The sequence below is a fragment of the Salvelinus sp. IW2-2015 genome, linkage group LG6.2, assembly GCF_002910315.2.
Source record: "Salvelinus sp. IW2-2015 linkage group LG6.2, ASM291031v2, whole genome shotgun sequence".
Classification (NCBI taxonomy): domain Eukaryota; kingdom Metazoa; phylum Chordata; class Actinopteri; order Salmoniformes; family Salmonidae; genus Salvelinus; species Salvelinus sp. IW2-2015.
Genome location: NC_036846.1, coordinates 5,826,720 through 5,854,520, shown reverse-complemented (window position 1 = coordinate 5,854,520; position 27,801 = coordinate 5,826,720). Strand labels below are relative to the sequence as shown.

Here is a 27,801-nt window from a genome sequence, read left to right as displayed (position 1 = left end):
AAACGTTTCCCATCACCAAAGGCATAACCTGGAATTCCTTGGCGGCTTGGCAGGTTGTAATACGTGGGAACTGAAGGTGAAATAAACATAGGCCTAAAATTAATATTCTCAACATTTTCAATAAAATAAGTCCTGCCTCTTTCGAGGCCCCCCCTCCCCCTTTTCTGACAATTAGTAGCTACCTGGAAATGCAGGGTTGCCAGGTCTTTTGAGCAAAATGGCTGCCACCAAAATAGCCAAAAACACTTCTTCTTTATGAGATTTAACTGTGGTTGGTATCCAATACATGTAGTATTACTGCCACCAACTAGACTGGGGTATAAATCCCTTATAATTAAAATGAAAAAATAAATACATTTAAATAATACCCTGCCATCTAACCCTAAACTCTTTAAAAACCCACTCTCCTATTCCACCATTCAAACCTATTTAGTCCTACCTCAGGCCAACACCCTGGAAGGACGAGACACCACTCCTCAACACACCCTGTAACCCTTCTGACGTCAYGTCTCGTACACCTAAATACTTCTCTGCAGCTCCCACCACYACCTCTATTTTCTGTGACTTATAGTGTCTTCAGAAAGTATTCACACCCCTTGACTTTTTCCACATTTGTTCCACACATGAATTTAAAATGTTTTAAATGGAGATTTTTTTGTCACTGGCCTACACACAATACCCCATAATGTTAAAGTGGAATTATGTTTATCGCAAAAAAAATTGAAATAATAAAAGATTAAAAGCTGAAATGTATTCAACCCCTTTGTTAGGGCAAGCCTAAATATGTGCAGGAGTACAAATTTGCTGAACAAGTCACATAATAAGTTGGACTATTGTGTGCAATAATAGTATTTAACATGATTTATTAATGACTACCTCATCTTATCTATAAGGTCCCTCAGTCAAYCAGTGAATTTCAAACACAGATTCAACCACAAAGACCAGGTACGTTTTCCAATGCTTCGCAAAGAAGGGCACCTATTGGTAGATGGGTAAACAAAACAAAAAAACAGACATTGAATATCTCTCTGAGCATGGTGAAGTTATTAATTACACATTGAATGGTGTATTAAAACCTCTAACGAGTCTCCCTCCCGGATCCGGGATCCTCCTCATCAAACAGCTGACTAGCATAGCCTAGCCTAACGGGACAGGGATATCATATAATATAATTTCATGAAATCACAAGTCCAATACAGCAAATGAAAGATAAACATCTTGTGAAACCAGCCATAATTTCCGATTTTTTTAATGTTTTACAGCGAAAACACAATATGTATTTATATTAGCTCACCACAATAGCCAAACACACAACGCCATGTTTTCACCATGTTTCCACCGCATAGGTAGCTTTCACAAAACCCACAAATAGAGATAAAATMAATCACTAACCTTGAACAACTTCATCAGATGACAGTCTTATAACATCATGTTATACAATAGATTTATGTTTTGTTCGAAAATGTGCATATTTGAGGTATAAATCGTAGTTTTACATTGCAGCCACCATCACAAATAGCACCAAAYCAGCCAGAATAATTACAGAGAGCAACGTGAAATACATAAATACTCATCATAAAACATTTATGAAAAATACATGGTGTACAGCAAATGAAAGATAAACATCTTGTGAATCCAGCCAATATTTCCGATTTTTTAAGTGTTTTACAGCGAAAACACAATATATATTTCTATTAGCTCACCACAATAGCCAAACACACAACGCCATTTATTCACCGCCAAAATAGCTTTCACAAAACCCAGAAATAGATATAAAATTAATCACTAACCTTTGGACAACTTCATCAGATGACAGTCTTATAACATCATGTTATACAATACATTTATGTTTTGTTCGAAAATATGCATATTTAGAGGTACAAATCCTGGTTTTACATTGTGAATACGTAGCCACAATACGCCAAAATGTRCGGAGATATTTTGGACAGTCACCTAATCTAACCAAAGAACTCATCATAAACCTTACCAAAAAATACATGTTGTAAAGCAAATGAAAGATACACTGGTTCTTAATGCAACCGCTGTGTTAGATTTTTTAAAATAACTTTAGTACAACATACAACATGCAGTATTGTGAGACAGCGCTCACATATTCTCTGCCTTGTTGGAGCCAACATTTACCACAAAAATACGAAATAACATCATAAATATTGTCTTACTTTTGATGTTCTTCCATCAGAATGTTGTGCAAGGAGTCCTAGTTCSAGAATAAATCGTTGTTTGGTTTTAGAATGTCCATTTCTTCTGTCGAATTAGCTACTTTGGCTAGCATTGTGGCGCGAACATGCCCATCCTCTCTTGGCGCCTGGAACGAAACATTCCAAAATTCCCAATAAACGTTGAATAAACTAGTCAAACTCGGTTAAAAATCCTACTTTATGATGTTCTTCTCATATGTATCCAATAAAATCAGAGCCAGAGCAATTCGTCGTTTATACCGAACGCATTTCAGAAGACAATGTGAGGTTCCCCGGCGCGCAGTTGAAAACTGGACCTGTCCAGTTTTGGACCTGTCACTCCAAAAGCTCTTATTCGGCCTCACATCAAGCTAGACACTCCATTCAACCTTCTACTGCCTGTTGACATCTAGTGGAAGGCGTATGAAGTGCATACAGATCCATAAATATAAGCCAGTTGAATAGGCAGGCCCTGACACAGAGCCCCTTTTTCAGAATTTTCACTTCCTGTCTTGAAGTTTGCTGCCAAATGAGTTCTGTTTTACTCACAGATATAHTTCAAACAGTTTTAGAAACTTCAGAGTGTTTTCTATCCAATAGTAATAATAATATGCATATTGTATGATCTAGAACAGAGTACGAGGCCGTTTAATTTGGGCACGATTTTTTCCAATGTGAAAACAGCGCCCCCCCTATTAAGAAGAAGTTTTAATACAACCAGTCACTACAAAGATAGCAGAAGAGGAAGGAAACAGCTCAGGCATTTCACCATGATGCCAATGGTGACAGAGTTTAATGGCTGTGATAGGTGAAAACTGAGGATGGATCAACAACATTGCAGTTACTCCACAATACTAACCTAATTGACAGAGTGAAAAGAAGGAAGCCTGTACAGAATAAATATATTTAAAACATGCATCCTGTTTGCAAGAAGGCACTAAAGTAATACTGCAAAAAAGTGTTATGTTTGGGGCAAATCCAATACAACACATTACTGACTACCACCATCCATATTTCCAAGCATAGTGGTGGATACATTTTGTTATGTCTGTGCTTGTAATCGTTAAGGACTTGGGAGTTTTTCAGGATGAAAAAGAAATGGAATGGAGTTAAGCACAGACAAAATCCTAGAGGAAAACATGGTTCAGTCTGCTTTCCACCAGACACTGGGAGATGAATTCAGCTTCCAGCAGGGCAATAACCTTGGCCAAGTTTACAGTGGGGTTGCTTACCAATAAACAGTGAATGTTCCTGAGTGGCTTAGTTACAGTTTTGAATTAAATCTAGTTAAAAATCTATGGCAAGACCTTCAAATGGTTTTCTAGCAATGATCAACAAKCAATTTCACAGCTTGAATAATTMGTTTAATATAAATGGCCAAATGTTGCACAATCCAGGTGTGCAAAGCTCTTAGAGACTTACAAAGAAAGACTCACAGCTGTAATCGCTGCCAATGGTGTTTTTACAATGCATTGACTCAGGGATGTGAGATATTTCTACATTTTGTGTGACAATTTCTAAAAACATATTTTCACTTTGTCATAATGGATAGATGTGTAGATGGGTGAGACATTTTTTTATTTAATCCGTTTTGAATTCAGGCTGTAACACAACAACATGTTGAATAAGTCAAGCAGGATGAATACTGTACGTTCCATGATAACCATTGCTACCAGATGATAACCATTGCTACCAGATGATAACCATTGCTACCAGATGATAACCATTGCTACCAGATGATAACCATTGCTACCAGAAGATAACCATTGCTACCAGATGATAACCATTGCTACCAGAAGATAACCATTGCTACCAGATGATAACCATTGCTAGCAGATGATAACCATTGCTTCCAGATGATAACCATTGCTTCCAGATGATAACCATTGCCATAAACGCTAAAAATTGGCCTATCCCTCTGCACCAGTACAGACGTACTACTCACCCAAATCTTCTCAGGATCCCTCCCCCTTGCGCCATCTTCCTCTACTTTCTTCATTGCCTCAGCATATGACAACTTCTGCACTACTCTAACCCTGGAAACCTCAACCTGCCTCTCTTGCACCGGACATTTCTGATCCCCAGCCCCATGGCACCCCTACAATTAACCCATGCCGCTTCTTTCCACAATACTAAACATTCCTTTGTCTCATGTCCTTCCGCACACTTCTCACACCTAGGAACCTCCCTCCTACACGCTGCTGCCACATGCCCATAAGCTTGACACCTGTAACAACATAATGGATACGGCACAAAAGCTTGTACGGGATAATTGAAATATCCTAACATCCCTTTGTCGGGCACTCAACATCAAAACTCAAAAGAACAGACAATGACTCTTCTGTTTCACCACTCACGCCACTCTGTCTGCGATGCAACAAACGATGAGCATCACAAACACCGGGAATCTTTCCCTTCAGTTGGTCCACTTTCACATTTACAGCTACCCTAGTAACCACACCTTTCAATGGCGCCCTTTTCTAATTGTCCCCATTTGTGTGGCGCGGAGCGCCCGCTCCCTCTGTCTGGCAGAAACACAAACAATTATCACAAGACCACTTCGCAGTACATACACAGATTCCACAGCACCAAACTCCATTTTCACCCACCCTGAAACCACATATGGATCAGCCAAAAGGCAGGTGTCCACTTTCTCCAAAAATGTCACTCCTACCACCACAGACACATCTTTATCCGGACCATTGGTGCAAGACTCGGGCTCCGAGAACTTCACCACACCTACCACCTCCGATAATTTGCCCTCATTCACTTCCATTTCTCCTCCAGACCTCGATCTGGCGTACAGCTCAATTTGCTTACACTTTCCGCCATTCTTTGACAAACCATCTCCCTTTTTTCCACCATCTTCAACTGAGTCAAGCTCACCCTCTACCTCCCTCACTTTCTTCGACCTCCTCCGCCTCGCTTTTTCCCTCCATTCCTCCTCCGTATTCCAATTATACGTCTTCTTATAATACTGCACTTCTCCTGACATACATCCCGTTGTTGTCCTCCCAAGGGACACTATTTTCCCTTGCTTTGGCAACCTCTGTGCTCCTTCATGGTCCTGCCCCAAAAAAACACACCACACCATGGAGTTAGTTACTTGCGATGCACACCTGGCAACCGCCCTGACAACCTGGGGTGTATTCATTTGTCGGATTCCATTGCAAAATGTTTAGTCTGTTGCGAAACGTTTTGCAACTGAAACGGTGTACTCCATACGGACATTTTTTTCAACATAAATGAGAGTTTCTATTGGACAAATTTAGATCGGTCCTCCACGTTTCTTTCCGTTTGCTCTGTTTGCCTCTATTTGATTCCTACTGTAAATGATAAACGGTTTTACACTCCCCCAGTCACTAGCAACACTGTAGCTCAACGATCAGAGGGGACACCTCGAAAAGGGCAGTTTTACAGAGAATTAATTGATTTTATTGATAATTTTGGGACAATGGTTTATGCTACATTTTTTMTATTTCTGCTTGGCTAACAGATGTACCTTTGGGAATTTGTTTGGGAATGCAAGCAGACAGACATCCAGCTGAATTTTCAAATGATGTTGCATAGGACAAGGCCAGGAAAAAAGGCCTACATTTCAGTGAAGTTGTATTCCATTAAACTAATATTCTCCAACTTTGCTAGTGATTTTAAGAGCCACTGAACACGTTGGTTGGCACGTGTGTTTTCTGTTGCTCATTATTAAAATGAGATTTCAGTCTTGGAGGCGTTTCCTGACGTTTGTTCCCCCGGGAAGCCTATTTAACCTCCTCAAAATATACACAATGAATGTAAGATAACTCAAAGAATCTGTAAATAGTTGACGTTTTAGTTTTAGTTACATCTAACTAAGGTGTTTGGTGCAGTATTTCTCAAGTAAAATGTTTTTCTATGTGTTGTCTTATGTAAACAAAGTCGGAGCTGCAGGTCAGGTCTGTCTCACTGTGTACAGTATGCTACTGGATAGAGAGCAATCACTGCAGCTGTTCACCATGTTAGTAAGCAAATGGACATCATCAAATCAAAACCCAACCTTCATTTACCCATTGTGGCTCACTGATGTTCCAAACTCTGTTTTTAACAAAAACGACGTTATGGCCAAAATGATCCTATTTACACTTTGTCGACCATTTTGACACTAGAATCAATGTTTCTGGCTCCTATCGATGCCACATAGGCCGTTTTCAAAGGGATTTGCTGCTTTTTACGGGCAGTCCTCTTTAAACAACTGCTAAATGCCTCTGTATTTCGAGTGAAATTGCTTTACTTCAGTTTGTGCATCTATTTTGAGTGTTTACTTCGTGTTTGTCTTGTGTGTTGCCATTTCTCGAAGTTCCGCTTCTGCACGTCTGGCGAGCCCGCAGACTTGTGTCTGTACTGGCATGCTTGAGAAACGAGCACCCTTTTCCCCCCACAGATTCTGTTATTGTATGCTGGTGCACCCCTGATAATTGTGACTATGGTTTAGCCCAGGAAGTGGAATATGCTATTTCCAGAGATTTGTATTCTAATGTTATTTCCACCTGTCTTTGCCAGTGTTCTGTCAATTCTGATGAGGATAGTGTCCGTGTGTGTGTAATGTGTGTGTGTTTGTGTTGTGTCGATGTGCGTATTCATGAATGTGTACCCACACACACACAGCACGACCCACCTCCGCCAGAGAGATGATGGTGATGAGAGGTGCTGTCTGGCTGGTTAGCAGAGGGCTAGGGTCCATCAGCAGCATAATAAACAGTGATTGTCTCTCTGGAGTGTCTCTCACCTGTGTGTCCATATCCCAATGCTCCAATCCACAGCTCTTGGCCAATAGCAAGGCTCTCCTGCAGCTGACTTGCTGTGAAAACACATGAAAAAACAACACAAGAGATGAACTGAAGAGCCACTGACTGACAACACACTGACAGGCAACCAATAGAGTAAGCCCTGATTGGCAGACAAACAATAGACTGGTTATACAGGAGGATGTGATTAAGTACTGTTACCTTGAAAATGGCTGATGATTATGGACCAGATGGCCTTGTTTTCTTTTCATGACAAATTACTTTAATCAGTCTGCTTCTGTCATGTGTGTGTCTTTGTGCGAAGTCAATACAAATGTGGATGCTGTTGAAAAGTCAGATCAGTCCCAACAAAACCTCACAGATCATGACACCACGTCTAGTGCAGCTGGACCTTGTCAGTACGGAGTGGAGAGGAGATTATGGGGTTCGATTAGATGGGGTGTTTTGCTGGGTGCAGTTGTCTGCAAAGGGGTAAGAGGGAAGGGAGGGGATGTAGTCAGAAAGGATATGTTAAGCAGCATTCAGGAAAAACGGCTGACAACATGAAATACCAAACGCTGGCTTCCTTTTACACAACAGACTCCGGTGTACAGCTCTGTGTTCTCCTAACAATACCCCGCTAGCTTTTCTTCTCTCTATCCCGCCCTCTCTCTCATTATCCCTGCCTCTCTCTCTCTATCTCTCTCTCCGTGTTTCTTTATCATTCTCTTTCTCTATCCTTCCCTCTCTCTATCCCTCCGTCTCACTCTATCCTTCTGTCTCTCTCTATCCCTCCCTCTCTCTCTCTATCCCGCCTCCTCTCATTATCCCGCACTCCCTCTCTCATACTCTCCTCTCTCTCTCCTCTCTCTCTCTCTCTCGCCCCTCTCTCTCTCCTCCTCCTCTCTCTCTCGGCTTCTCTCTCTTCTCTCTCTCTCTCTCTCTCTCTCTGTCTCTCTCTGGTGTTTCTTTATCATTCTCTTTCTCTATCCTTCTGTCTCTCTCTATCCCTCCCTCTCTCTCTCTATACCGCCCGGCTCCCGCTCTGTTTCTCTATTCTCACCCTCTCTAAACACTTACCTCTTTCCCTCTATCCCTGTTCTCTCTCTACCCCTCCACTGCTCTCTGTAGTTATGTCATTCTGCTCTCCCTCCCTGCAGCCCATCTCTGTTTCTATCTCTTACTCTCTCTATCACAGGCACACTCTCTCTCACATTTTATCTCCCCCTACCTCTCCCGTCCTCTACCGCTGCCTCTCCTCACATTCCCTCCATCTAGCACTCCCTCATTCTCCCCTGCTACCTCTCCCGTCCTCTACCGCTGCCTCTCCTCACATTCCCTCCATCTAGCACTCCCTCATTCTCCCCTGCTACCTCTCCCTACCTCTTTCACTCGCTCTTCCACTCGAGAAAAACAAGGCCTTTAACGGTAGCTACTTGCCTGATATATATACAGACTGATGTGTAAACATTAACTTGAGGCGAGGTAGAAACACCTAAAACAATGAGCTCTTCATAATTGTGTTGTAGCTCTAGTGGTTTCTTCCATCTCACCTTATCTTTGCAAGAAAAGTGTCAGTGATTTTAGCAGGTTATGGGCTCAGTGTGGGAAAGTTTAAATGGGTAAAATACAAATGGGTCAATACAAACCCACAAAGGTTCAGAGGTCATAGAACGTCTACTAAATGACTGAAATGTCAAAACTAAATATACTACCACACTAAATGTTTTCTCGTACGGTACAGTTAAGCTCATCTGCTTTATTTCGACATACTGAATGAGTGAGTGAATGTCTTCGGTTTGTAGGTAGCGCCACGGTGGAGTGTCTGTGAATTATTTTGACTACAGGGTTGAGAGCGTGAGGTGAATTCAGCTCCAGTTGCTTGCAAATGTTGGAACCTGATTCTGCAATACTTCACTAGGGCCTCCAGGGGGCTCTGTTTTGTTTCAAACTGAGCCTCAGACCTTCAGATGGGTAAAGTCATCAGAAGAAGCAGGAGTAAGCGGTGATGATAGAACCAAGGTTTTTCAGTGCGCTATTGACACCTGTAGGTATCATATCAGCCATCCACCAGGAGGAAAATAGGAGAGAGCACTATATTGGCATGAACAGCCTCCGTCCAAATATCTAGGACATGAATAAGAGAAGCCCTGACTGTTGTATCCAAGAACAGTGTGATGGAGTAGAACTGACCGCTATTGGACCAATAGTGAGCTCTTTCTCCCAATAGGGCGAGCTCATATTTATCTCTTCTAGTGGAAATCTAAAACAATCAAATCAAATTGTATTTGTCACATGCTTCGTAAACAACAGGTGTAGAATAACAGTGAAATGCTTATTTACGGGCCCTTCCCAACAATGCAGAGAGAAAAAACGTAGAGAAATAATTGAAAAATAATAACATAATGAATACATACACAATGAGTAATGATAACTTGGCTATATACACGGGGTACCAGTACCGAGTCGACGTGCAGGGGTACGAGGTAATGGAAGTAGATACAGAATGTACATATAGGTAGGGATAAAGTGACTAGGCAACAGGATAAATCATAATATCCCCCTAGAGTCTACTGACGCACCTGTGCATCAATATATGTAACATAACAATAACAATCCCCATAAAAATCTGTCAGTTTAAGTATGGAGGGACATGTAGTTTTGTGCCAACCCAAAAAAGGGTTAAATATGTGCAAAATATATATATTTCCTCAGCTTTATTATATCTCCTTGATATAGGACAGATACTTCAAAACCTTATTACCATTTATCAATGTTATTCAATGCATTTCTATGGGATTTATCAATACAAATAAAATTATTTATATTTAAAGGAGTCCTAAAATTCAAAATCAAATAGCTAAATGATCCATGGTACGACCATCTTAAAACAGTTCCATATGTCAGCACCACTACAGCTCCGTCGATGTGGATGGGGACATGCTCGGCCCACGATTAGCTCGTTTGTCTTTGCTGACTCTGAGGGAGAGGTTGTTGTCCTGGCACCACACTGCCAGGTCTCTGACCTCCTTCCTATAAGCTGTCTCATCGRTGTCTGTGATCAGGCCAACCACGACACGTCAGCAAACTTAACGATGGTGCTGGAAGTCGTGCGCGGCCACGCAGGAAGTACAGGGGCTAAGCACGCACCACTGAGGGGGTCCCTGTTTTGAGGGTCAGCGTGGTGGAGGTGTTGTTGTCTACCCTTCCGTCAGGAAGTCCTGGATCCAGATGCAGAGGGAAGTGTTCAGTCCCAGGGTCCTGAGCTTAGTGATGAGCTTGGAGAGCACTATGGTGTTGAGCTGTAGTCGATGAACAGCATTCTCACATAGGTGTTCATCTTGTCCAGGTGGGAGAGGARATTTTGGAGTGCAATAGAGATTGTGTCARCTGTGGATCTGTCGGGGCGGTATGTGAATTGGAGTGTGTCTAGCGTGTCTGGGAAGATGCGTTGATATGAGCCATGACGAGCAAATCTAGACAGTATTGTGCTATCAGCATCTCTTTGTAGGAATATAAATTCTCTCTCTCTCTCTCTCTCTCTCTCTCACACACACACACACGATACCAAGGCCATGCCTCTAATATCCTTCTGTATGACAAATGTTGGGCGATCAGCAAAGGTTCTCAACCTCCTATGGAAACATTTAATTTATACTGAACAAAAATATAAACGCAACATGCAACAATTTCAAAGATTTTACTGAGTTACAGTTCATATGAGGAAATCAGTCAATTGAAATAAATGCATTAGGCCCTAATCTATGGATTTCTCATGAATAGGCAGGGGTGCAGCCATGGCTGGGCCTTGGAGGGCTTAGGCCCACCCACTTGGCAGCTAGGCCCACCCATTGGGGAGCCACGCCCAGCCAATCAGAAAGAGTTTTCCCCCACACAATGGCATTATTACAGACAGAAATACTCTCCCACTCAGACGATCCCGCAGGTGAAGAAGCCAGATGTGGAGGTCCTAGGCTGGCGTAGTTACAAGTGTTCTGTGGTTGTGAGGCTGATTGGACGTACTGCCAAATTCTCTAAAACAAGAAATGAACATTAGAATTTCTCTGGCAACAGAAATAAGCTTTTTGTGCGTATGGAAAATTTCTGGGATTTTTGATGTCAGCRCATGAAACATGGGACCAACACTTTACATGTTGAGTTTATATTTTATCTCAGTGTAGTTAATAGATCTGTCTCGGACATCCTTCCTCTAATACAATGACAACATTAGTCAAAGATTAAACAGAGACAAACTCATATTAGTTCTGTGTCTTCCACTTTATTTGTGTTTCTCCACACGTTCCCACAATGCACCACAAAGACTRGTGTCCAATAATGAATATATTCACGTATACATATAATAATAGTGACATAAAAAACATTTCACAAAAGACAATATTAAATATGTAGATTTTCAGTTGCATGTCAAAATCTTGATTTTTTTTTTCTCCCATTTAACATGCATTCAATATATAAAAATATAATTCTGATTGATTAAGTTTATATACATATTTTTAAATAAATATAAGAATACAAATGTATTTTTAAAATACAAAGATAAATACAGTCACATTGTGTACATTGTGTACCAAACCAGAAAATACAAACATTATTTGGATATTTAGCATTCACAAAACACAAATACGTTAGAAATGCAACTCTAATGACAATTGCAGGTCTATGTCTTTAGTTTGTTTCTCTTTTCTTTTTTCCTACCCAGACTCCTCAGCTCCCCCTCCATACACATGGCAGGACTCCTGACAGGAAGTCAGAAAGTTGGAGGTCAGAGTTCAAAGGTGTTGAGTGGAGGGTWTTTAAGAATGTCTAGCTCTGCCGGACGTCCTGTAACAGTTTGTTGATCTCAGCCACTAGCTCGCTGGCGTCCATCAACTCATGGCGGCTGTCGCTCCTCTTCCCCTGCAGGTGTCCCAGCTGCCCCAGCACCGAGTCAAACTCATCCTCCTCGAAGTTCTCTGGGATCTCCTCCATGGCTGGGAGCCACTTACCYCAAGGCCCCGGGAGGGGGACAGGGACAGGGATGGGGGCAGGGGCAGGGGCCAGGGAGGGTACCACCAGGGTAGGGCTAACCAGGGCAGTGAGGAGAGGGCTGTTCTTGGGGGTGGGGGCGTGGTGGCCGTGCCCATTCTGAGGGCTGTTTTTAGGGACGGCCTGGTTGTGGTGGTTGTTCTGGGGGCTGAGCTTGGTGCTGGGTTTGAGGGTGTGGTAGCTGCCGTTCTGGGGGTGTGGATGGCCTGAGGGCCCGATGCTAGATCCGGGGTTTTGGAAGTGGGTGTTGGCAGCCCACGCTGCCACACCTTGCTGGTGGGCTGCAGCACTGGGCTTACCTGGCAAGTGACCCCTCCTCCTGTCCAGTGACCCTGTCATTGGGACACTTACACCCCCCACACTCGCACCTCCCTTCTGGGTCTCACTGACCTGGACGTAGGAGTCCAGCGATGGGGGGAGGAGCCTCTGGAACACGCTGCTCATCTCTGACAGCAGGGAGGTGGTTCCACAGAGGTCCTCCCCCTCCTCTCCCCCATCTTCCGCCTCTCCCTCCTCGGCCCCCTCCTGGTTGTCCTTGCCAAAGGTGGAGAAGCTCTGGTTGCTGCGTTGGGCATGAGGGTGGGCGGGGTCGGAGGACTGTGGGGGCTGCTCGGGGTCTCTGGCCTGGCGGGGGTCATCTCCTGGGATGAAGAGGTTGCTGCGGTAGTCAGAGGAGGCTGGGGAGGGCAGGGGAGGCATCCAGCACTGGTCAGAATGACCCAGGACACGACACTCCTCAGTGCACAGTCTCATCGCTACAGAGAGAGAGGGAGAGAGAGACATGGTCATGGATACAGTCACAAGGCACTGCATAGATGAAATACATAGAAGGTTGGCCCCATGTGGCCATGCATTTAAACATACACACACCATAGATTGTTCTGGGTATTACTGTTCTTTTGTTGATAGACTTGTGATGAGGGGAGATGGTGATGAGCAGGCATAGAATTMGAGAGTGGTTTTGAAGGGAAGAGATGAGAGATTGTCTTTCATACAGTCTTTTAATAACATCAAACATTTGATATCCATTCATCTTTAAACACAGTTGTGTGATCTGGGTTCAAACATGGGTTGAAATCTAAGCTAATTAGATTGCACAGCACTCTGTGGGCGAGAGCATACTACCTATAACATGCAATTAACATGTCGGGACAATTCACTAGGCCAGATCAATGGCCACTATTACTCATTCAAAAGGCTGCATTTTTCCCTTTCATGTCACGTCTATTCAATATTAAATCTTCAAATGAAAAATCTCTGAAGAATAAATTAGACAAATCAAATATGCCAAGTTAAAGCCTTCATTAAAGAGCGCTGGTTATTCACTCATACTATTCAGGGACTTCATTACGCTCTCATTACCATAAAAGGACCATTTGTAATACATCTTAGAGCTGATGAAGGAAGAGTGCATTGGGGAACATTAGAAAAACAGCAGCCGCGGCCATGCAGGCAGGCAGCAGATTGGCTCCCCCGCTGATGAAAGATTAACCGGACTGATTTACAAAAAACGCCTTTCAAAGCTGTCGATAAACCACTCCAACCTGCCTCTTCACCTGCCTGCCTGGCTGCCTGATCGCACTCTGAAATAATTGTGTTGTGGAGGAGATGAGAGCTTTTTCTCATCAGAGAAACGGGTGATAATTCTCCCTATTTTGTCCCTCCACAGTCCCACCCAGTCACTGTGCTGATAAGCAGCTGGGGAGTGAATCTGTCAGAGGTGTTGGGGATGAGGGGTGATTGAGAGTGGAAGGGGTGAGGTGGTGTGATGGGGGATAGCTCAGTGGAGGCCTGTAGTGTAGGGGTAAGGGCTAAGATGGGTGAGAGGAGTGATATTGTGAAAGGGGTGAGAATAGTATACCTGCATGCAGTGTGTTGGTAGAGGTCAGTAAAGAAGGGACATGTAGAGGAAGGGAGTTGATATTGGATCGGTGGAGAGTGGTGATGGGGGTGACGGGTTTGAAACGAGGTGAGGGGTGTATACCTGCATGCGGATGCTGTGGATGGGGTCTGTGTTGGCCGTCAGGGGGGTATAGCTCAGTAAAGGCCTCACCCAGGAGCCTGTCGATGGGAGACTCTCTCCCTGCCTCGTAGTCACTGTCCCCAGCGTCGCTGTCACCACGACCACTGTCCTTCAGACTAAACTTATCCATGTCATTTAGAGCATACCTGGAGACGGTGAGAAGAAATGATGGTTGAACTTTCATAGAAAACCACATTGGAGGATGGTTCAAGGCTTATGCATGTATCAAAACTAAGTGCAGRGGAGGCTTTTGCATGCAATTCTTAAGGTTGAGTCCTAAAATAGAACAAGGCACATATAGGCCTAAGAGGGAATAGCACCACAAGCTTTATAGGAATATGTAAAGCATTGTAGGATATGCCTTAGAGCCTTACTGAGTTATGCACACATTCTTAAACACATACATTCTGATTCCCTTCGGGTGTGTTTATTTTAAGATGTAGGTACCTGTAGCTCCTGGTGTATTTGTTGCCACGGAAACTGGGTCTTGGCTGGTACTGGCCCTGATGGAGCATGGACAGAAGCTGTGAGACTTGCTACAATCCAAAAAAAAGAAGGAAAAAAAGAAAAAAAAGAAAGGAAAGTGAAAATAAAGGGGAAAATAAAAAGGGAAAATGAATGAATGAATGAATACTGATGGGAACAGACAGGCATAAGGACACATGAGCTGGATGAAGGTTGATATGACGAGTTCTAAAACATGAGATGATCATGGGAAATAAGGGACGGCGTACTGAACATAACACAACGTGGGGCACACAAATAGAAAATATGTAACGCAAAAATCCTAATTATAAACATCATTACATTTCTATATCACCATAATATGAGGCAAAGCTTAATTAACTCAGTCATGTTTTATTCTATAGATCCATAGTTGATGGTAGTCTATTTTATTCCAAAGGCATTTAAGAGATTCAAAGACTATCATTAGCAGAAAACATATTCATATAACCATCTAGTAATACATCACTTAGGACTTAGGGTATGAAATTAAACCCTCTCTCTCTCTCTCTCTCTCTCTCTTCTTCTTACCTCGACAGGGGGCGTGGCGTGGGCCAGTTCCAGAGCAAAGTTCTCTGCGACGTGATTGGAGGAGATGGTGACTAGGCTGTTAAGCGACTGGCGGCTGTGTTGGCTCTGCCGGCTGCCCATGGTGCCCCTCTCCGGGACAGGCGAAGCAGAAGGTGAGCGTGGGTGTGCCCGAACGGGCAGGGTGCCYTTGACGGTGGGAACCAGGGTGATGTCTCCCTTATGGATCTGCCTAGAGGGCTTCTTCGGGTGGTTTTGGTACGTGTTCTCTGCCACCCTGCAGTTGTACGAGTTGCGTGGGTCCTTCTTCTCCCTGTTGCAGCGTGCCGTGGTGAACATCACCATGACCACCAGCAGCAGGGCACACACYGCCCCCAGGGAGATGATGATTATGAGGGAGAGGTCCAGCGGTGGCTGGCTTGGGCCCGTGGGGAGGTCTGGGGGCAGGATGTCCATGTTCTCCTGAAGGGAAAGGCGGAGCAGGGCCCCCGTGGACAGGCGAGTGGTGCCCCTGTCCTGCACCTCCACCCTGATCTCCAGCACGTCCTTMGGAACCCCTTCCAGACTGCCATTGGTCCGTAGCTCGCATCGCCGCGCGTCCATCACAAACAGGCCCTCCTCGTTGCCCCCGACGATGGAGCAGCTCAGCTCGCCGTTGGCACCGGTGTCGCGGTCGGTGGCCTTAATGATGGTGACCAGCTGACCGGCGGAGGCGTGTCTCCAGAGAGGTAGATCAGCGGTGTGGTTCCGTAGGGGTGGGGACTGGATGGTGGGCGGATTGTCGTTATCGTCGAGCACYGTCAGGAGGACGGTGGCGTTGGAGGAGAGGGCGGGGTTCCCTCCATCGCGTGCCTGGACGGTGAAGGCGATGCGGCTAACGTCCTCGTGGTCGAAGCTCCGTAGYGCGTAGATGGCGCCGTTGGACGGGTCGATGGTGACGTAGGTGGAGATGGGGCTTCCCTGGACCAGAGCTTCCACCACCGTGTAGGTCACCTGACCGTTAGTGCCCAGGTCAGGGTCGGACGCTACCACTGTCATCAGGTAGGCCCCTGGAGAGTTGTTCTCTGACTTGAAGACCTCGTAGCGACTCTTCTCAAAGCGAGGCGGGTTATCGTTTTCATCCAACACCTGTACAGTGAAGTGTTTGACTGTGGAGAGGCTTGGAGAGCCGCGGTCCTCAGCTATGACTGTCAGACTGTACTCTGACCTCTTCTCTCTGTCCAAAGACACYTTGGTCAGGATCATGTAATTCTTCTCATAGGTCTTCTGCAGCCGGAAGTGACCGTGGCCGTGCAGGCGGCACACCACGTCACCGTTGAGCCCCGTGTCACTGTCYTCCACGCGCACCAGTGCTATGAAGGTGTCCACTGGCGCGCCCTCCGAGATGTAGGCCACCTCCTCCTTGCCAGGAGTCATCAGGTTAATGTTGATCTCCGGTTTGTTGTCGTTCACGTCCACCACTTTGATGACGATTTTACAAAGTCCAGGGATGGAGTTGGGACCCAGATCCTGTGCCTGAATGTCCAGCTCATAAGATGACGTAGATTCATAGTCCACTTTTTTAATCAAAGTGATTTGACCATTTTCAGGGTTAATTTTAAACGTCTCCAGTATTTTGGGAGAGACATGACTGCTGAAAGAGTAAACTATTTTACCGTTTGTGCCCTCATCCGGATCTGTGGCGTTTAAATCAATCAGTAGAGTCCCTAGTGGTGAGTTTTCCATGAGATTAATAACGTAAGCCTGCTCGTCAAAAGCCGGACTGTTGTCATTGGAGTCCGAGATGCTTATCTTGAGCAAAGTGGAGCCGGACTTCGGGGGGACTCCATTGTCCGAGGCCGTTAGCTGCAGCTGGTAGTTGGACTGCACCTCCCTGTCCAGCTCTCTCACCACAACAAGCTCTGCGTATTTGGCACCGTCGGTTCTGGTCCTAATGTCGATTTTGAAAAAGTGATTCGGTGTCAGGGAATAAGAGTAAAGGGAGTTATCTCCCACGTCTGGGTCCGTGGCGCTGTCCAGCTGGATCCGGTTTCCCACAGATGCGCTCTCGGAGATKTCAATGGGTATGATGGCACGAGAGAACTGTGGCGAGTTATCGTTAATGTCCAAGACTTCCACCTCGACGTGGAAGAGCTGGAGGTATTCAGTAGGCAGAGTGATAACGTCAAATTCGATGGAACAGTTGAGGTTCTTTTCACAAATCTTCTCCCGGTCAATCTTGGTCCCTATGGTGATTTCACCGTCCTCCTCCCGAACCGACAGAAACGGAGTGCTCCCCCGCTGCATAGCACGGAACAGAAAGGACACTGAACTCGGTAATTTAGAAAGAACACCCGCCACGTCTTCCTTTAGCCTTGCAATCACTGTGCCCACTTTTTGCTCTTCATAAACTTTATATTTCAAATTCTTACCAGAAACGTCCTGCATAATTCCAACCAAAAATAATAATAGTGCAGTGGAAAATACTATATTCACTCTGGGTGTATTCATTTTGGCACCCATCTTCAGCACCCAGGTTAGGGCTACAGTTCCACAGAGGAGCAAGGTCTGAAAAATATGCTTTCTCAAAAGTCTGGCATGTTAAATCCCACCAGTAAGTCACCGTCGGGGAAAAGTCGCACAAATCGACTTAAAGATGGAGATTTGAGAACCCAAGATMAACCAGGTCACAGCTTTCTTTTTAGCTTCGATTTTACAACAAAGAACACCAACTCAAATGCAGTTTTTTCTTGCTATCGTAGACGGATCTGTTGCATACATCCACTTACACGGTCTCTGTGTGTGAGTGTGTGTCTGGAAATCTGAGCGAGGAGAAAAGGCGCAGCTCCGCTTGTGTTGCTGTGCGCTCTGCTCTGTCGCGCGCTCCTGCCGTCTGTGTCTCGTCTCGGTAGACAGACTGCCCCTGATAGCCCGCCCCTCACCCAAACTGCGTCTTTTTCCTCAGCTCACACAAAAACATTCCCCCACCCCTCCTCCCTCTCCTCTTCACCCCTCCCTAAATCAAGTGCTGCCCCTTCTCTGCATCCAGGATGTCCACTCACGACACAGAGGGCCCATTGATTCCAGATGCCGGGAGGACCAACCCAAAGATGTAGTTTTAAAGTGTGCCACAACAATAGGTAACGGGGATTATTCAGGGAGAACTTTAAACATGTCCAGATTGACCCAAAGCTGCCTCGGCACTCGCATATTGTTATAGCTGCAATTCACAAACGTGTGCCACTGTCAGTTTTTTTTCCTACGTTAAACATGYCAAAGAACTTTAACATTCCATATAATATCCCCCAAAATAGCCCTGCTTGCGTTTTATGCTCTGGTTATACGCAGCTGTCAGTAAAAATTCACTATATATTTTAAGGTGAATTCTATATGTGGTTGTCTCGTATATTTAACTGGAAAACATTCAACAAAATATGTAACATTGGACACAACATGTAAAGGGGTATTRAAAGTTGGTTACAGTGGATACAATTTGGTTAACAATTTTGTTCCTAAAGTCATGGTGATAAAAACGATGCATAGCCTCATATTTCCAAGCCACRCGTGTGTAGAGAAGACTATAAGAGTGAAGGTTTGTGGATCCCRAAATCTAGCTTTTTACTGAGTGAGGGTAGAAGACCTCTGCGCGCCCTCGCTATTGTGTGTTCCACCAGGGCCCCGCGTGTGGCGAATCTCCGAAAGGATTCCTTGGTGCTAAATGGGCCTCGCGGCGGGTCACGCGGGCAAACACTTTCCRCCGGTGCATAATACTGCTTTACAATCCCGGCCGAATTAGCATCCTCAAACTCGCGCTCAGAGAGCAAACACGAGCAACTGGAGCTTTAAGAAGGCACCAGACCATCTGCGCGAGGTTCAGACAACCCAAACCCATAATTAGGCCTACGTCAATTCCGGCTACACGAGCCTAAACGCCCTTTCAGATGGAATTCAAACATAATCTAATGCCGTTTAGTCGCACCTTGCCTCGATAAATATCTCCATAACGGTTGGCCCCATTCTCCGCGTAATTAGACACAAGCATGACACATATGAATTGCCACTAAGCTAGTTGATGTGGTAAATAAACCAGAGCACTAAGATATTATTGTATCACTGATGGCTATTTAAGCCTAATGGACAAACACATATATTTTTTATTCTCTCTGTAAAATTGGATGGAGCATATTTACGGAGGTTCGCTGCATTTTAAATTCCTGGAGTGACTCGTGTGGAAAAGAAAAAAGCAGTGGAGGAGATGCGCTCGCTCTCTGCCATCTGGCCCCATGAGCACGCACACATGGACTTGGATTCAGCAGAGCTGTAAATCAATATAGCTTTCTCCCTAATGATTCAGCACATATCATTTATACATATAACAGACAATTACCAGCTAATTAAAAAAATGTATGTGTTTGATTTGGGGATTTTAGTAAGATCATCACATGTTCTATATGTGGRCTTAGAACAACATACATATGACCCAAATATTTGTTTTAGGCGATGTGTAAAAAGGTTCTCAACGCAGCATCCAACATAAACGTTCAAACTTTCAATGAAATAACTGGTGCCAAATCATTTTTGGCTGGCGCTGGGGAGGCCAGAAGAGCAATAGGCCTAAAATCTTCTCTCACAAGGGCAGACATGACCCCGTTCGCTGTGTGAAAGGTAGCTAGGGAGCCGGGTGAAAACTCCCCGCTAACGTTTAACAATGTTAGCCACGGGCCGGTGCTTCGATTCTCTCCGTCTCTCACCCCGCTCGGAGAAAACTCCGGGCGAGCTCGTGGTMCCCAAATATCATTACTGCAATGGGGAATGCAAGCTAATCACATTTCCTCCACGAAGAAGACCAACACCGCTCGAGTTTAAACAAGAACGGGTTTAATTCGAATACAACCCAAGGAAACACAACATCAATGGGATGTTTGCAGAAAGCAGATGCAAACTCAATACATTTAGATACGCGCTTCTCTGGGCTAAAATGTAGGAACTCTATTTTTAGAATAATATAGTCCAAGTTAATCTTATGTCGAGGGTTTAGATGGCAGGTGCGGTGACAAAACAGTTAACTTCATCTAATTTGCCTTAAACCGTGGTTGGCAATACAATTAAAATAACTATAGGCTGTGGGCTACATGAATGAGCCTAAGCCAGATATTTACGTTTCAGTGTTGATATGTAAGATAATCAGATGAATATCTCAAAGCAATAGGCTATTTGGTAATGCAATTAACTAGACTATAGTTTGCCAATAGCTTCCCTACATAAATTATCTCAAATACCAAATCAACATTTAACACAACTCTGGATGCAATTTCATGCTAAGATGCTGTTTTAGGTGTCAATCATAGGGCTGCCCATATTACTTCAGAAAATGTTCCATTGTGTTATTTTGGCGAAGTCAGTCTTGCATCCTCATATGGTACTCTCTGTGTATGGAAGGGGGTGCAGTGATTCAGCCCACTGGGGTCGTAAAGCTACTTCTGGGAGCCTCGTGAGATGGGGGAGGGGAGAGCTGAACTTTCATTGAAATGAAGGAGATCCCAATGACAAAAGCGCTTAGCAGGTGMAACCAGGCCGCCCCGGGGCCCACCAAAAACCCAACCCGGCGGGGGAGCTGAGTGCGCGAGCCACTCACAAAAGGGAAAGTTTCTCCCCCACCCCCTCCCGGTCGGTGCGCCAGCCGGCGGAATGCTCCTGCTCTGGCGCGCGCCGGGGTCGCGGGCGTTTGTAAAGGCATCCGAGCATCTGTCGCCTCGTCTCTCATTATCATTCTGTTAGCTCGCGCGGATCCCTCGCAAGGATAGGATTGGAGACGAGCTGGGTGAGGAGGGGGAGAAGCACGGGTCTCTTCCGTGTGGCCTCGCGACAATGCTTATTGTTATTCATCCCCAGCAAGAATCGCAGTGGTAACTAGGGGGTTTATTGCCACAAGACACGTGCAGCAGGGCGGCTATATGTRTCACACGAAGACGGACACGGTCATATAAATAGTTACAATAGCCTCCTCTGTCACGCAGAGTTTACAACAACTTGTATCAACATTTACATCACGCACGCGCACTGCGCCTTTCGTCTGAGACGTGTCCATGATTTGGTTCAAATGAATGGTATGGAATTAGTGGAGTTATTAAACAACCCCAGCTAATACAGGTTTTACATAAGTATTACTTCACCTAAGTATATAATTCCCCAAGAACTGCAGTGGGCAAATAGGCCTATCTAGATAACAACGCAATGCATAGGCTACCCACAATTTCATTCATGATGCCATGTTTTACTGTAGCACCTACCCGATATGGAAATCCTAAATGTCATCATTTTCGAATTTATATATCGAGTAGCTTCACATAGCCTACATTGAAATAGGCCCCTATGTGTTTGACTCTCTGTCACAGTGTCCTTTCCTTGGTCCCTAAGGTCTGTATACGAGTCAGAAGCGCCCACAAAGATAACCCTATCTGGTATTGTTTTACATAGTTACATCCCTAGCAAACACAGCTGATTAATCAAATTGCATTCTAAAATGAAGATCATGATTAGCAGATTGTTGGAGTCAGGTGTGTTAGCTGGGGCTGGGGAAAAACTGTGACACCAATCAGGCCCCCGAGGACTGGAATTGCTCACCCCTGCCTTAGACGATCCCGCAGGTGAAGAAACCGGATGTGGAGGTCCTGGGCTGGCGTGGTTACACGTGGTCTGCGGTTGTGAGGCCGGTTGGGCAAACTGCCAAATTATCAAACATTTAATTGGAGGCGACTTATGGTAGAGAAAGGAACATTCAATTCTCTGGCAACAGCTCAGGTGGACATGCCTGCATTCAGCATGTCAACTGCACGCTCGCTCAACTTGAGACATCTGTGACAAAACTGCACATTTTAGAGTGTATTTTTATTGTCCCCAGCACAAGGTGCARCTGTGTAATGATCATACTGTTTAATCAGCTTCTTGATATGCCATGCCTGTCAGGTGGATGGATTATCTTGGCAAAGGAGAAATGCTCACTAACAGGGATGTAAACAAATTTGTGCACAACATTTTTAGAGAAATACGTTTTTTGTGCGTATGGAACATTTTGGGAATCTTTTATTTCAGCTCATGAAACATGGGACCAACACTTTACATGTTGCATGTATATTTTTGTTCAGTGTAGTTAAAATGCACCCTCTGTCACTATTTCTCCCTTTCCCGTATTCTCTCTCTCAGACCTTAAACCTCTGAGAGGACAGTCATCATATCTTCCATGACCGTATATCCTGCRATCCTCTACAGTGCCGCGTGCTCCATCTCTGTGAGCTGAGAGATAGAGAGGAGGAAATACCAGGCCACTCTGGGAAATACAGTACCACGGAGACGTCTGATGCTCTTCACCATAAAGAACATACGCGTAAGTACAGGGACAAGTAAAAATGCAGGTATTGCTTCATAGCTGTTTGTTGACACTAGTGGTGAATTCTAAATAACCAAATATCCCCACCACATCTCTGCTGAACCATGCGGTAGCTGGTAGCTTAGATGCTGTAGCTGTGTTGTTTGCACACCACTTGTCCCTTATCAGGCCCCATTGTCTTGGCTGTGATTACGGTCTCATCTGTTGGCATAATTTGGACACAAATAACTATTTTCAAAATGTCTTCTCCTCATAGGGATGTATTTGCAATGAATGCCAAGCACAAATAAGTACTGAGATTCCCTGTCAGCGCATCGACGCGATTGACAGAAGTTTTCAGCGACCCTGTTGAGAAAGTGAAAAGTGCTGTCAAATGCGTCGCAAGTATCGGGCCTCAAGGACTATCTTGGCTTTTTTAAACATTTTGCTTCAAACACAAACTGACTCCTCCGGTCGCCAACAGAAGCCTACAGGAATATAAGGTTGATGCGTAGACAGTATGAGCAACATGATGAACATAGAAGGAGATTATATCTGGGGATCCACCCTGCATTCATGTTGTGATGGCGCAAAGCCCCACTCCCTGATCGACACACGTCTGGTATACGCTGTGCTGTTACCCGATCAGTTGTTTTTGAAGCGGTACAATATCTACGCCCGCTTTTCATATCGCAGACAGAGATATCGGGTGTCAGCCAGACGTGACCCAGTTTAATAACTGAGCAACAGGTGTGGAACAAAGGGAAGGCTTTGTTGTTCGCAATAGAAAGAATGATGCGTTTTCAAATTGTCTTTATGTGCTCGCTTGTTAAGTGACAATTAAGTGAAGAGAGATTCACTTTCCCTTTTCCAAACGAATGCTAATAAAGCATAATGCACGTCTAACAATAAATTGTATACCGTGATGAAATGTGATTGCGACGTTTCCATTAGTTCCTCCTGAGACGGTGCTGTTAAATCCGGCGTAGCTTTACAGCTATCTCGTTAGAAGTGTGCCATTTCAATAGAGTCCAACACAATACTCCTATTTAAAGTGTCTCAAAGATGGGGGATCGACGCATGCAGCCAGGACAAAGCAACGGCAACAGCCAACAGTAACAATGTCGTGGTTCTTTGCTGACGCATGCTGCATGTGTTTAAGAAGAGAAAGAGTGAACAATGGCCCCCCGATGTGGGTTGTGTTGAATGTTCCCCACGTGCAGGGTCTTGGGGTGACATATTTTTGGAGGTGCTAATTCAATAGGGAGAAGATTTACTACTCCCCCGTCCCCCCAAGACCTTCCCCCATCTATTTGTCTTGGCAGATGTGATGCAGGCGAGACCCAGGTTCTTTTTTGGGGGTGGGGGTGCTGCTGCCTCGTCGTCAGGCTGTGTTGCCGGGGCCGACGCCACGTGTTCCTAATTTTGGAAACTCTCATGGATCCCCAGATCGCGTTTCACGGAGATGCAGAAATAATTCCCCTCTGTTGTTCTACGGGGTTTAGGGTGGTGTGAGCCATAACCTGGGACCCATTTATCTTAAAGGGTGACGTCTAGCCACAACCATTATTCTTCAGTTTGTAGTCTATTCCTGAGGGGTAGGAAGAGATCCCAGCACTAACACATTAAACTGTGAAACAATGCATTTTTTGATTGAAAGTGAACTGCTGCAGTCTGTTTGAAGCCCATGGGATGGATTTGATGTATTTAATGTGTTTATTTCCCGTGATATCCTTTTTCAATTCAGACAAGCCATGTCAATACTCATAAATCATTTCAAAGGTTAAACACTAAGAAAGCGCCTCAAATCTGCACCTCTGAAAACAGCAGAGCTCTGTTTATGGTTACTAAGTATCTAGCAGTAACTTTCATGTTTCAAGTTTTAATGTCACATGCACAAGTACAGTGAAATGCCTTTCAGTACACACTCTTCAGAAGGAACTACATAGTCACCACAGTGTAACTCTCTCCTATAAAGCCAGCAAGCTGGTGGAGCCCTGTTAGTTATCACTGCAGGGTCTTATTTTATGAGCCCAATTAAGCGGGCCAGACAGTAAAAGCAGGACTTGTATTTTTTAGCCATCCTGCTGGTAGGGAAGGGAAGACGCTTCTATGACTACAAGAGCATAATGGCTCCCAGACCAGGGCTTTATCTTAACACTCTGCCTGCTCGGGTTGGTTGGGGTTGAGGAACGGAGGTGGTGTGTGCGTTTGCGTGTGTTTGAGTCACTCGGCGAACCCTGAACGCTCCGGAATTTGCCGGCTAATGACCCCTGGGGGATTCTCAGGGTTGAKATGTATTTGACATCCTTCAGTAGTAGGATCCAGGGAGGAAATTGGGGTATGTCTTTAAAGTCAGTGAAGCCAGGGAAAGGCTTTAATCAAACACCATTAAAGGGAGGCCATCGCTGCGTTGGTGCGTTTGGCTCCATGCCAACTCTGCCATTTTACCTCCAGGTTCCACAGAGCTTAGAACAACAACTCAAAGTCGTATTCACTTCTTGACCAGACCTCGACTGCACTCACAAGTCTCTCCGGATACGTAAGAGAAACAAATAAAGGAATAGCAGATACACGTTTTGAATAAAAACGAGGGAGTTTGGGAGTGAGTGCAATGTACAACTGAAAGTAAACAAGAGGTCTGACAGCCAGAGAGTCTCGAGCGTCAACAGAAACGTGTGTTTTCTACAAACCCGCTGAGGGGATGAGCATCAACAGCCCCTGAATTAACGCTTCATGTAGATTTAGCTGCCCGAAAGCAGGAGCAGAAATATAGAGCCAACGTCACTCTGATGAGAGAGGACATTAAAAGCAGTGCAGATACACATTATAGCTGCAAACACTTAGCGTTGGTCTAACTGATGAATCATTCATAAGCATCCCGCTGTATGACTTCTTAGTCTGAGAGAGAGAGAGAGATTTTGCAAATTTGCATTAGACAAAAAGTTGAAATGTCAAACTACTAAGCATTGCTTTATTGGCGAGGACTTGCCAACCCATTTCCTGTGTATGAAGGAGAGAGCTGGAATGCGTATGCTAATTGTTGTTCTAATAGCCTATTAATTCAAATCAGAGCTCGCGCAGGATAAACAAAAATAACTTTCAAAACACGCTAATGATCTGATTTTACTGGCCCCGCTCTCCTTGCGAGTTTTCCTCGATGGAGACTCAAGGCACGCTTGCACACACGCACACGCACCACACACGCACGCACGCCGACGCAACACTACATCCCACACACACACACACACACACACACACACACACACACACACACAACACACACACACACACACACACACCACACACCACCACACACACCACACACACACACACACAACACACACGAACACACACACACACACACACACCACACACACCACACACACTCCAAGTTATTAGCTTGTCCAAGAGTTACATCAGAACACTCTGACAGAGAAAGAAGAGATAAACCACAGAAGGTTCTAGTTTTCATGGCATTTGTTTCAACTTAATGAAAGAAACACTATTACACTGCTAGTGCTTCATTTTCCATTAGAAAGCCTGCCTTATCAATCCACTACACATAAGCCTTGTCTGGTTCCCCTTACCCCTATCCTTCTCTTCCCTCCTCTCATTCTCCTCTTTCTCTCCTATTTTCTCTCCACTCTCTGCTTCCTCCTCCCCCTTCCTTGCGGATGACTGTTGAAGATATCCTAATACCGGATTACCAATTATGTAGTATATACATACATGCAGAAAGATGCTGTTACAGTTTTGCGCCACTCACTGTGCAGACAGACCACGACCAGGCTTTTGCGCTTGTTGTCACACGACAGCTCTAAATAGTAGACTATAGTCAATGCGTCTGTTTTCGCAATCCGATTGAATCAATGAATTACAAGATGGTGCAGGGAATCTATTTGAATCTCAGTAGACCATTCAGGTGTTGATTGCTGCAGATGGATGGCTAAACCGAATTCAGATGGATTTCTACGATGTCTAACACAGTCTCCATCCCCCCTCCCCACCAACCCCCCTCTCCCCTCATCCTTTCTTCCACTCACTCCCCATCCTCTCTCCCAGGCCCTCTCCTGGCCTCTCTCCCCTTCCTGCTGAGGGATAAGTGACACACTCTCTCTCCGTGGTGTCCAGATGCTGATCCATCATTGTTAATGCCAGGCCAGGGACTATGGTAATAAGTGACTCTCCCCCTACCCCAGCCCCCCTCCCGGCACACGCACTGACTTTTGTGACGGCTCGGGCCCTTTGTCAGGCCCTGCTGACCCCCTGACCCCTTAGCCCTCCTCCTATGGGAACAGGAGGAGAGGAGACAACCAGGGGTCTGGCACATAGTCACACACATACATACACACACACACACATATACACGCACACACAAGCATACGTACGCACACAGGCATAGGCACACAGACAGGCATAAACACACACACCGACACAAACGTTCACTCACACCCTGACACACTCACTCAAACATACACACACAGACAGACGTTCACACGCACACTCACGCACACAGACACACTTTCACACAAAGACACTTGTATGCTGACACTCACTCATTCATTCTCCCTCTCCCTTTCTTTCTGCCGTTTTTCTTTCTCTTTGTGGGAGGTAAGATCCCTCCAAGTCATTAGCAAGCAGAGTGTGTTGAGCATGAGATTAAGAGAGACTCTTTTTAATTAAAAGCCAGAGAAAGAGAGACGGGGAGAGATAGCAGACAGACATAGAGAGAAAAGAGGGAGAGAAAGAGATGAAGACACATTTAAACTCATTTAACTCCGGGCTTAGTCAACTGAATACCTCTCACACAACTGAACTTATCCTTCAATCAGTCTAAGTCAATCTGTCAATCTTCTTATTGTTGACGTCTGTGAGAAAGAAAATCCCAGGCAACAGCATTACATTCCCCACTGATTAACGTTTCAACAAGCCTCAGAGCCAAGATTACACATGAACTTTCTTTGTAAACCACAAACCTGGCAACTTCTCTCTCACTGCTATCAAATTGTGTTTTTAAGCGGAGAGGGCTGAACATGTGGCCTTGATTTTTCTTCACTCTAGATAGCCACGTTCCTAAGTGGAAAATGTGTGTTCAACATCTTAGAGATAGACAAGGCTTTTAGAAAATCAGAGGTATTGTGAAGTATATTCCACATTGATTCACGCCAAGTGGAATATTGGAGAAGGTGATCAGAACTTGTTATAAAAAAGAACAGAAATGATGAAAGAAAGAAATAGGGGTKTTTTGTGGCTGGATGTTGATGTAGACCCTATTTAGCCTACTTTCCATCCAACCAACATCAAACCAGCCAGCTCAACACTGACCTCCTTTCTACTTTTCTTCTTTCCATCACTTTGTCTGGGTTGGAAATTACCTTCCAGAACTCTGTTTTT

General features: G+C 44.8%; 1 protein-coding gene across 1 annotated transcript; it reads right to left on the bottom strand.

Moving 5' to 3' along the window:
* Nucleotides 1-11,782: 11,782 nt before the first annotated feature.
* On the bottom strand, nucleotides 11,783-17,941 carry LOC111965730 (protocadherin-18). Its single transcript, XM_023989993.2, has 4 exons — nucleotides 15,063-17,941; nucleotides 14,475-14,563; nucleotides 14,058-14,173; nucleotides 11,783-12,759 (listed from the first exon to the last, which is right to left on the bottom strand). The coding sequence occupies exons 1-4, from the start codon at nucleotides 17,559-17,561 to the stop codon at nucleotides 11,783-11,785; spliced, it is 3,681 nt and encodes a 1,226-aa protein (XP_023845761.1). The 5' UTR covers nucleotides 17,562-17,941.
* Between the last annotated feature and the right edge of the window lie 9,860 nt (nucleotides 17,942-27,801).